General features: G+C 38.4%; 1 protein-coding gene across 8 annotated transcripts in view; it reads right to left on the bottom strand.

Annotated features, from left to right (window-relative positions):
* Nucleotides 1-10308, bottom strand: part of LOC115024441 (rho GTPase-activating protein 44-like) — a 78569-nt gene extending 68261 nt beyond the window's left edge. For all 8 annotated transcript variants that reach the window (XM_029455984.1, XM_029455978.1, XM_029455983.1 and 5 more), the window contains exon 1: nucleotides 10050-10308. In XM_029455984.1, coding sequence (XP_029311844.1) covers nucleotides 10050-10102 — 53 coding nt within the window. In that variant the 5' untranslated portion in view covers nucleotides 10103-10308. The remainder of the gene's footprint in view (nucleotides 1-10049) is intronic.
* Between the last annotated feature and the right edge of the window lie 2254 nt (nucleotides 10309-12562).

A 12562-nucleotide genomic window follows, 5' to 3' on the forward strand; every position in this document is an offset into this window, starting at 1 on the left:
TATTGTGCATTACACCCATTTGACAGCTCATGTTAATTTGCAGATTCAAATTATAATACACAATATGATCAACAAATGAATTATGATGTATTATTACAGGTTAAAATATGACAAGATAAAACGTGACCGATCACCAGGGCAGGTTCACAAGACACTCAGCATTATATAAAGAAATTAAAATTAGCCCCACATTTACAAACTGCAACATTAAAGTGATAATTATAATCTATTATCTAGTATATCATTTACTCTGAAGTCGGCCATTCTGCATAATGAGTACTATTACTTTTGGTACTTATTAGCATAGTGCTAATATTTATGTACTTTTAAGTAAGATTTTGAATGCAGGACTTTTACTTGTAACAAAGTATTTCTACACTAAATTATTGCTAGTTTTACTTGCATCTGAATACATCTTCCACCACTGACTTAAAATCAGAGAGCTGCAAATTAAAAACTAAAACAAACCTTCTCAGTGAAACTTCCTTTCAGGTGAAAGATGAGGAAAACAAATACATTTTAAGGATGTATAACCACCTTCTTCCTTCACCACATTTTAGTGAGTAAACTGGCAGCTTAGCAACATCCTGCTGATGGATTTCCAAACTTTGTACTAAAAGCAAAACTATTTACTAAATCTGTCATGAGCAGCAGCAGAGCTGAGGGGGTGGTGCATCTGTGTGCTGTCTCCTCGGTGGCTCAGCAACAACCCCGAAGCAGCGTCTCCATCATCACACTCCAGCGATTTCAATAACGCTCCACTGGCAGTGACATCTCCCTTAGTGACTCCCTCAGTTTCCCTCAAAAACCCTGACGTCCCAGGACAACATCGACAGACAAGTCCAGGAAACATGTCAGCGATGCTTTTCTTATCCCTCATTTAACCCAAAATCTACCGCTACTGATTTGGACTTTAAACCCCATTGAGTAATTAGATCTGAAACACGATCCATTTCTGTGAGTCTCAGTATAGCACAAGATGAACATATAATTATTCACCTCAACCAGTGTCAAAAGATGCTATTTTTGTCAAAAAAGAGCCACCGCATCACCTCCTCTTTCTATGCTAATTAGCTTCAGGGTGGAACTTTCAAAGCATCATTTCAGAACATGCTGCGCTTTCACAAAGCAAAGTTTACCCTGGAGGATAGAGAGGCAGCAAAGGACGAGAGGACAGTGTGAAGAATGAGAAAAGAAGGTAAATGAGTATATGAGGGGTGGTGATGGCCTAGTGGTCTAGTGGTATGCCTTCCAAAACACTAGAAGGTCGGGAGTTCAATACCAGGCTGTCACCAGTGTACCCCTGAGCAAGGTACTTTACCCTGAGTTGCTCCAGGGAGACTGTCCCTGTACTTAGTTCAATGTAAGTCGCTCTGGATAGCATCTGCTAAACCTGAAATGTAATGTAATATGAGGCAAGCGGGGAGGAACTATCATGGTTGGAGAGGTGGAAATCTCTAAATGGTGACATTGAGCCAAAACAAATGCCTGTTGTTACTAATCATAGATTTAAGGTCATTTAATCCAACCATAGAAATAGTGACGGTTAGCCTAGTTTAACATAAAGACAGGAAGCACTAGCTGTGTCCAACATTGAAAACCATGCCCACCAACACCTCTAAAATGGTCTTATTTACAACATGAGATAAATGACAATTTGGGGTTTTAGAAGAGGATTTATGTGCTGGAACTATTTATTGGGCAGAAACACAACATTCCTGAAATTTTGTTGTCCCAGTGAGGTTACCAGGAGCAACAGCATCGTAACTGCACAGGTCAAACAAACAACATACAACAAGTTATTTGGTGAGCTTTAGAGATTTTGGTAGGTATATTTTTGGACAGAGCCAGTAGCTGTTTCCCCCTTTATGCAAATTTATCAAATTAATATAATAATAATTATTATTATTATTATTATTATAATAATAATAAGCTTTATGTATAGCACCTTTCATACAAGAATTGCAGCCCAAAGTGACAGACAGACAAGGACAGAATAAGAGCATTTACAGTACAATAAGCACAGTGTTGATGTAAATGAGTCTGAAGTACCATTATAAAAATGGCAGAATTAAAATAGTATAAAATAGCAGAATTAAAATAGTATAAAATAACATTGGAAATCATGCCTCGTTTCTGTATCTGTGCCTTATTTAACGACCCTCCTGCCGGGAAATCACATTCATTACACCATTCTTGTAAATGTTTTTGAAAGCATGAGATCAACAATGGGCCCCTGTGGTCTTTCAACTGGTTTACTCCCTTCGGTTAAAGCCAGTTTTTCTCCAATACACATTTTTCAGAGAAACTTCCTCTTTTTCCCGTGGTAAAACTGTCTATTTGAAAGTTTATCCCAAATCTGAAGAAATTCCCTAAATGCGCTATTTATATATCTGAGATATCGCGTTCACAAGAACGGTACGGATGTGAGGTAACAGTGACTTTGATCTTTGACCCCAAACATCTAATCAGTTTGTTCTCGAAGGTTTGTGCAAAATTAGAAAAAAATCCCTCCAGGCGTTCCTGAGTTATTGGGTTCAGGAGACTGGGACGGATGGACAACCTGAAAACATAATGCCTCCGGCAGCCCTGATGACTTACTATTCCTTTAATTGTGTGCTAGCATCTCTCATAGACTCATAATTACAGTGGAGCTAGCAGAGAGGGTCAGCTTCCAACTGCTTGCAGGAATTCCTCATTAACGGACTCTCATCATGATTAATGAGGACGACTCGGACAGGTAGGTGAACACACAACACACACACACACACACACACACACACACACACACACACACACACACACACACACACACACACACACACACTGTGTGTGAGCTTACGTCCCCACTGGTAGACAGTAATGCCTCTAATGATGCTCATAATAAAACCTCTCGCTGTGAATCAACACCTCACACTGTAAACATAAAGTCAACCATGTCAGGTTATAGTCCAGTCTCTTCTTCTTTACACTTCCACCCTGTTGCAGCCATTAATGCCAACCTAAATTGTTTAATTTCTCTCCCAGGACAGCATTATTCCCACTGTATTCAGCGTGTAAAGTAGCCTCGCTATGAATACTAATTATGTTCCGAATAAAGGGCAATCAATTATGAAATCCTGAGGATGTTGTTAGAATTAGAACACACATAGAGCATCATGTTTGACAAATAGGTTCATTATCTTTCAGCTGAATAGTGCAGCAGTCGGGGAGAGAAACATTTATGCATAATTTATGTTTGTCTTGATGGAGCCATTGTACTAATCTGATGTACAGTATATACATACGACCAATTCACAGGAGCTCCTGTTTTGTGTGTGTATGTGTATATATATATATATATATATATATATATATATATATATATATATATACACACACACACACACACACACACACACAAGACAGGAGCTCCGGTCCAAAATATCTCTTAAAGAAGAAACACTGAAGCTCAGCATTGATGGGATGTCAACAGGGTCATCACAACAGAGTGACCAATGAGACGTCCAGGCAGCAGGAGGTCAGGGACTGTTGGGGATACAAGACACCCATGGGGTCCCTGAAACCTACACAGAGGCACAGAGGCTGAATCCAAATGTCTGGATAGGAAAGGACACAAACTCTGTCACTCTACATAAAGGTCAAAGTACTTTTTGCGTTGGCATTGGACAAACATTGTGAAGTGCGAAATCATTCAATATGGAGGTAATGTCTCTCATTTAGTGCATTGCATCCCCTCGTGGCCCAGCACAGTTGCAGATTAGATCTGCACGTCAGGATACGTATTACCAAATCAAATCAAATCAAATCAAATGTATTTATACAGCCCAATATCACAAATGACACATTTGTCTCAGTGTGCTTTACAGACTGTACAGGATACGACACCCTCTGTCCTTAGACCCTCGCATCGCACAAGGAAAAAACACCACAATTAAAGGGGAATAAATGGAAGAAACCTCAGGGAGAGACTGAGGAGGGATCCCTCTCCCAGGACGGACAGACGTGCAATAGATGTTGTGTGTACAGGATAAACAACATAGTACAAATACAACATTTGACAGAAATGATGTTGTGTTGAAAAAGAGAAAGTTTGGATGAATCCAGGAAAATGCAGGACCAGGGCAGCAGGCGCAGCCACGTTTCCTGATCCTGACGTAAACTTTATCAGTGGCAACCTGCCACATGAAAGACACAGAAACTCCGGGGATGATGCCCCGGATGCTGTGTTAGTAACATACATTTACATAATGCATACAGATAGAGAGGGAGAAGAAGAGAGAGGGAGGGGAGGAGAGAGGAAGAGAAGGAGGAGAGTAGGGATGTGTCCCCCGGCAGTCTAAGCCTATAGCAGCATAACTAGGGGCTGATCCAAGGCAAACCTGAGCCAGCCCTAACTATAAGCTTTATCAAAAAGGAAAGTCTTCAGCCTACTCTTAAATGTGGAGAGTGTGTCTGCCTCCTGAACATAAACTGGAAGCTGGTTCCACTGGAGAGGAGCTTGATAGCTGAAGGCTCTGGCTCCCATTGTACTCTTAGAGACTCTAGGAACTACAAGTACCCCTGCAGTCTGGGAGCGCAATGCTCTAGTTGGTTTATAATGTACTATGAGATCTTTAAGATATGCTGGAGCCTGACCATTAATTGCTTTGTAAGTCAGGAGAAGGATTTTGAATTCTATTCTGTATTTTACCGGGAGCCAGTGCAGAGCAGCTAATACAGGAGTAATATGATCCCGTTTCCTTGTTCTAGTCAATATACGTGCCGCTGCATTTTGGATCAACTGAAGAGTCTTAAGCAACTTTTTGGGACAACCTGATAACAATGAGTTGCAGTAATCCAGCCTTGAAGTAACAAATGCATGGACTAGTTGTTCTGCATCATTTTAAGACAGGATGTGTCTTATTTTTGCAATGTTACGTAGATGAAAGAAGGCAGTCCTTGAGATTTGTTTTATGTGGGAGTTAAACGACAGATCCTGATCAAAGATCCAAGATTCCTTACTTTCCTTGCTGGAGGCCAAATTAATGCCATCCAGAGCTTCTATGTCATTAGAAAATGCGTTTCGGATGCGTTTAGGGCCAAGTATAATAACTTCAGTCTTAATACCTGCACTTTGTTCCTTCCTCCAAACATAAAACTGTTCAGCTTTCTGCTCAAAGCAGCAGTTACAGATGTAAGTGTGTGACAGGCAGGAGCAGAGGTGTGGGCACTGCAGGACATCACATCTCATCTTCCTCCCACCTGCTGTCGTAATATATCGAATAAAGACTAACAACTGTGGCTGGTTACACAAGTTGTTCCTCAACAACCAAGCCCAGGGTCAACACCAGACAAACACAACAATCATTGGTCCCAGGTTCATCCATCAACCAGAAAGACACAATTTGTATGTGCAGCCCAGAATATGACAGGGGAAACAATAATGCATGAAGTGAATAACCACAAATAATGAAGCCATTAAGGGCAGGCCTGTTTTTCTGCTATGAAAAACCATGTAATTTACTGTGCTCTCATCAATCACCAGAGCTAACAGACTGACAGTTGATAATGGTTTTAGGACCAAATACAAACAATATGTTCAGGGGTTTTGTCGCCTGCAGCCTGACCGCTCCACACTGACAAAAAGAAACAATTTCCCTGCTGATGGAGATTAGAAACTTATTTTCCAACATCTTGTTAATAGATTTCTTTCTGCTTTCAGTTTTATCTCACATTGACATTTAATCGCTTCCTTTGCTGAACCTGGACTCACATCTGTTTTCTGTTTTCCAGGAGAAAACATGTTTTTATTAAAAGAGACTTTTCTGTCTACAAGTCAAATAACCAGCCTCTTTCGTTTATCGTCAATACAACAGAAATGTGAATGAGAAGATAAGTTAAATATGCTTTGCAGTAGAAGTGACGGAGCCAAAAGAGGATTAGGCCTATCCCCTTCCTGCCATAACCTCGCAGAGTTACACATTTTCATTCAGTCGCACAGTTTACGCAGCATTACGCAGGATTAATGATGCAGGCTGACTGTTTTAGAGATGAATTTAACTGTGTCTGAACCTCTCTTGACCTATATCCTTAACTGGAGCAATGCAGCAATGTCGTCCTGAAGGGAGATGCTTCATTAGTTTTAGGATGCTCATGTGCGCGTTTCCTGTACAGAGTAACACTATGAAGACAGATGGGCATGTTACAAGCTCCAAATGTCACTCGCTGAAAGGCAGAGAAAATAGATAAAGCACATCAAATATTTCCAAACTTTAAATTCCCTTTACTACAATCCAAATCAAATTTCTGGACCGAAATGAGAACGAGAGTGGAACAAATGAATACACTTGATGGAGAAAAGCTTTATAATTGAATTAGATACACTTCTGAGATTAACTATATATTTAGAGTAGGCCTTAGAATACAAAGTGTGCATAATCCGATGATAATAATATGAAAATATAGTTTTAATTCATCATAATAATCATTCTGAATGAGGGTATAAAAAGGTTTGGAGTGAATTAATCCTATAATGTTTGTATGAGCATCTCTCCCTTCCTGCTTTAGTTGTTCCTGTCTAATAATTTATGTCAGCTCTGCGATCAGTTTCCCTGTAATAGATTACTGACATAGTTATAGGAATAACAATTAGGCTATGGGTAAATATGATAAATAGCTGGAGCCTAAACACAATAAGGCTAGTTTATGACTTGAAACGGAGGAAAACAGTTGAGCTTTGACTAAATGGTAAAAAAAACACATAGTATTTTAGGGTTATGGGGGATATGTGCCAGACTACTTAAAATTGTTAAAAGCCAACAGAAAATAGCACTCTTGGTCAATGCTTTTGCTTATAATAATAGTTTTTACTTTGTATTTTAACATTTTGGAAACTCACACCTGTTTAGCATCTTAACTGCATATCATTTATACTCTTTGGCAGCAGGTGACTGTTGTCTTAGCCTACTTATGTTATCTGTATTGTATTTATTACTGTAACGGTGTTCTTGTTCTTCCCTTTTGGTCACGTCTCTCTTAAAACCATTTTACTATTATGGGAAAAAACTGAAATCATGACAGGTCACAATTAGCATAGATTTATCATAAATTACAAAAGTAATATTGAACATAATATTGATATTACTGCAACATCGGGCATTGAGAACAATAATATCAACATCATGTGCATTACCTTTTCTACTTTAGTTTACTTATGGACTGGAGTTAGTATTACTTCTCATACACTTTATAATCATTACTCTACTGTTTATATATATTTATATTTTTCACTCTAATAGTTTTTTATTCTTATGTTGTTGTCATTTTTGAGCAATCGCTGGCACAAGAATCTCCTTTTAATAAAGTTCTATCTTATCTTATATCGTGCAACGGGCTAAATTATCATACTTACATTATTCATAATAATAACACCTGGCAACACGGCAAACCGTCTGAAACCTTTGGTTTATGTAGTTTATTATTCGGTAAATCTGTGGGACATACGGAACCTGCAACCTTCAACACAGACCAGGTGATTCGGGCTGCCAAGGTCATGGAGGGGATATCACCAACTACCTGTGTGGCCAGCGGCGAGGCGTCATGTTGGAGTCTCTACCCTCTAAATATGACTAATTGCCCCTGCTGTTCTGCTTCTTATGATACAGGTTAGAACTCATTACCGGGATGTTCCACCTCACTGGGCTCTGGTGCTCCGTCTCTCAGGCGGAGGAGGGGAAATAAACAACCACCTGGCCTTGCACACACACACATTTTTATGTTTATATAAATATTTGGTGGTTACAGCTTTTGTCCCTTCCAGTTCCAGTAAGATCCAATTCCAGTAATCTTTTTAGTAATGGGTAAATTTCCTCCAGGGACTTCTGATACCTCTGCCAAGTCCACTCTGTTGGGCATTAGCCGCAGTAATACCTTTTTTTATTATTGATTTGTATCAGCGCCTCTGCCTGCAGTCTGACTGTGGGAGAGTGAGGTACAAAATAGCTTGACACAAAGTCCTTGCGGTGTGCCAGCATCGTCGGTTACTGCCGTAAGCTAAGCAAAACAAACAGGTTATAGTGCACTTACAGCAATGTGCTCTATAATAAACCTGGAGCAAGTTAGTCAGGCAGGGACAAGCTGCGAATCAACCTGTTTTCTGATTTGACGTGGCCTTTTTGTAGACCTTGAGTTAGCTACAGCAATGATTCTGTTTTAAGGTTATGCAACAATTAAACAACACTCGATCCAAATGGCCAAAGGCGCAGTGTTGACATATTATGACAATGATTTTCAGTTACGAGCTAAGGGTGGGGTTGACAAATAGAAGGAGAGACAAAGACTTAACAACACCTATTGAGATCCAAGCTTCAGCTACACCTCTTCAATTCCTCCCTGCATAAATTAAGTTGGCAGACAGGCTCAAAGAAGAAACAACACCAGTGACTTCCTGACAGAAAACATTTACTTGTGCGTAGTTTCATAGTAAAAGCTAAAAGGATCAAGTTGCTTTCAAACTATGGGAGCCAAAATGGGTCATGTACTTGTTGACTATTATTTACTCAGCCTCGGGTCCCGACTGAGATTAACAAACTCTCAATTTATCTGTAACATCGAGCTTCACAGGAGGAAACAGAAAACAAATAAATCACATAAGACTAAGCACATTAATCTAAAGCATTTCTTAAAGTTGCATACTATCTGATGCAGCTTCGTGCAGTCAGGATTTACTAGGACTAATCACTTCTACATTCATCAACCGTGACGTGTCACCATGTTTGAGTGGTACAGTATGTGAGGAGCTAAATAGAAATTGGACAAAACAACTCTGAATTCTCACAATCTGAACCATTGAGTCAAATATAGATCATCAAGAGCCATGCCCACTATACAGTGAGTGCTGAGTGACCAGTTTTTACGGGAATTATTGTTTTTGGAGTTCCCCAAATAAACCTAAATAGTCTTGTGGATCTAGCTTCACATTTACAGATGTGAGAGCAGTAACAATCTTCTTGCCTAACCCTCGGCAAGAAGGAAATAAGCATTTCACTTAGAACATACAAATATAGCAAACACATGAACTTTTCATGCTTTAATGCTCTAATGGCAAAAAGACCATTAAAGTTGTTAGAGAATTGTTTTTTGAGGGGGTTGGAATCTAAATGTATAAAATGTGTCATACTAATAGACTTCCATTGCTTTGCCTTGGAATCAATGGGTTGCCATGTTGGCACTACAATTCATTCATATTTAATCCCCTCTCATCATTCAATTCCAGTCATTTACTAAGCTAAGCTAACCGTGTACTGGCTCTAGGTCCATATATGGCATACAGACATGCGAGTGGCTATAATAAATGTAAAACAAATAAGCCAATTCAGCAAAAGGTTCAACTTTTCATTTAAAGATACAGCAAAAAGCTGACTTTTATTTCCAGCTTTCATGTTTTTTTCTCATATCCCACCAGAAAAATATTTTTTAGGCAACTTCCTTTGAAGGATATAAAATCATAAAACACAAATAAACCTACATTGCTTTGCCTTGGAATGAATGGGATGCCATGCCTATTCCATCCCCTCCAACCATTGCATTTAGAGCAAACATCTGTGTGTGTCAATGATGGCACATTTCCCTAGTTATTAAAATAGTGAAATAAGCACATGATGTCACTGCAGACATGTTCGTGGAACTGGGTGATCCTTGCCCTGACTCCCCGCTGCAGGTTGCCCGGTGGCCGCCCTGTGCTTTGCTTTTATCGGTCGGTGGGCAGCAGCAGCCCTGCTCCTTGGGTACCATGTCCGCTCCCTCATCATGTGTGCGAATACGCTCCTCCCCTGCTGGGCTCAATCAATCACACAACACTGCAACTGTGACCTCCACTGACAGTTAATGCTTTGTGCAAATCAAACCAGCTGAGCTGCAAAAAGCTCACCGACTGAAATGACAGAATGACTGTAAAGCTGGCAGACGAACGCAGCCGATAAATTCCTGCTTTGGTTGTTTTGTGTCAGAGCAAATTACAAAGCAAGATGTCGTGGAGATAAACGCGTTTTCATAAATGCAGCTCTTACCTGCCCACTGTTTGGTTGGCGAGCTGTCTCATTCGGTTGAACTGCTTCTTCATCTTGTGTTTTTCTGCGTTACCACCGGGCGGTAGAGCCTCTCCACATATCTCTCATTGATAGAATAAAGTCAGAACTGATCTACGGCAGACGAGGAGGGTCAGTCTTTAAACATCCACGTTTTAAACATCCAGTGCGGGGAAACATTGAGCTAAAATCTCCTCATTTTAGCTGATGTGTGTCTCTGTCATCTGCTCCGCTCCGCTGCTCCAGAGATGCTGGACCGATTCCTCCTCTCTCTCCCAACACTGACAGCTCGCTGGCGACACGACGTTCCCCCCGGTGCACTATGGGAAATGTAGTTTAATTAGATCTCCTCTCTACAGAGCTACAAAGGACCCCGTAATTTATTTATATCTAAACTGTGCAATACTGTCTTAACAGTACAATCATTTTGTGCAATAATTCACTCTGCAATACTCAGGTTTGATCTGGCATTAATACTTTATTTAAGTTTTCAACAGTTTTAACATATTCAACAGTTGTTACATATTGTAATATACATTTTTTCCCCCCATATTTATTGTCGGTATATATTGTAATATAATGCCCATATTATTACATACTTATTTCAATTTTACTTATAATTAGTCAATTTTACCTACATTTATATTTATATATTTATATTTATATTTATATTCTAGAATGGGAGCAACTGTAATGAAACCAATTTCCTCCCGGAAGTCAATAAAGCATTTTTTTATTCTGATTTATTTTCCAATAACAAAGAAGCAAATGTGTTCTCACCCAGAATAATATCAAAGACACAATTATTTCCCACCATTAAAATAAGACCTACCCTTTCATGTCGGACATTTGAAAAACACTAACAACATGCAAACAACAACAATAATAATAACCAAGTTAGTAATAAACTCATACTATTAAGTCTTGAAAAAGGGTTTGTCTGTTAAGGCTCTCCATATTGTTACATTCATGTCATACTTTCATTAGTTGCAGTAATGGAGGAGGTATTTAAATCCTTTCCTTAAGTAAAAGTTTTGGTTGTTATCCATTATGGATTAATCTGCTGATTATTTTCTCCATTAATTGATTGATTGTTTGCTTTTGATAATTGTCATATTTTATAAACTCTTCATATGTTGCTGTCAGATAAGTGTAGTAAAGTAAAAAGTAAAATATTTCCCTCTGAGATGTATTGGAGTAGAACTAGTAAGTAGCATGAGAATAAAATAATGAAGTAGAAGTATCTTAAATTTCTACTTAAGTAAATGTACTTAGTAACATTTCACCACTAATTATTTGTATATTGTGTCAAACTCAAATACATAGTTCACATGTAACAGAACAGTTAAGTACAAAAAGGAGTTCAAATAGTTCAGGCAACAGAAAAAGGTTTTCAAAATCCTTTTCAGAGACACATTTATGGACAATTCTCCATAACTCTTTTAGCAAGCAGTAAACAAATATCCAAGGCAGCAATATATTTCTTAGGTCTTTGATGTCATCGGCGTGTAAACCTGAAATAAAAAGCTTTGGGTCAAAGATATTCTCCAGAGTTTGTTTCATCTCCTTCCAGACTGTTATCACTTTTTTATAGTTTAGGTTTCTCTCACTATGTTGACGACTGATTCTTCGTAGACCTACTATAGTATAGTTGGACTATATGTTCACATTTACAGTTTTAATTGATTAAATGTCATTCCACACAAAGATTAGTTTAAGTAGTTATTAATGAAGGAGGATAATGCTCGCATTTTACATTATTTCTAGATACAACCTTAAACAATACAACACATAATTCAGGCATACAGAGTTGATTTTGAAATTATATCAGAAATATGTCCTTTCTGTCTCTTAATATAAAGCGATTTGATTAATAATAATAACAATAATAATAATAATACATTAGACTTAGGCTTTTCTTGTAACTCAAAGACGCTGATTAACAGTGATACGATAAATTATTTTCAAGTAGTCCCAACATGGGTGTGAGTGGTCACATGGTCACGTGTATATGGATACAATACAAGATACAATACAAGATACTGGATACTTTTACCACTAAGAACTCTAAAATCCTTAAAACAATCTGAGAAGCAAAATTCAGCTTCAATTAAAATGCAAACAACTGTCCACACTGAGGCTGTTAGTGACGAGGGGACGGGTCACAAGTCGACAAGGATCTGATTTAAGAGGCTGAAAAGTAATTAAATACAGGCAATAAGGATTAAAGTAATTGATTTTTTAATTGTCAGATTGAGTACATTTTAAGGTCATCAGTCAGGTGTCAAGGACAAGGATTAAAGGATTTAAATAGCCACGTCAGCTTTGCACAAAATACATTTACAAAATCCCTTAATTGGCCACTCCAATTAGCATTTATAATTTCTTTTAAACCCATAAAATGAACATTATTTTGTAAAACCACATCATTTTAAATTTACAATTGTTCTTGATTAAATGAAGACTGAAGGACATTAAAATAATAAATATGTTTT

This window comes from Cottoperca gobio, chromosome 19 (assembly GCF_900634415.1).
Source record: "Cottoperca gobio chromosome 19, fCotGob3.1, whole genome shotgun sequence".
In the NCBI taxonomy this organism is placed as follows: domain Eukaryota; kingdom Metazoa; phylum Chordata; class Actinopteri; order Perciformes; family Bovichtidae; genus Cottoperca; species Cottoperca gobio.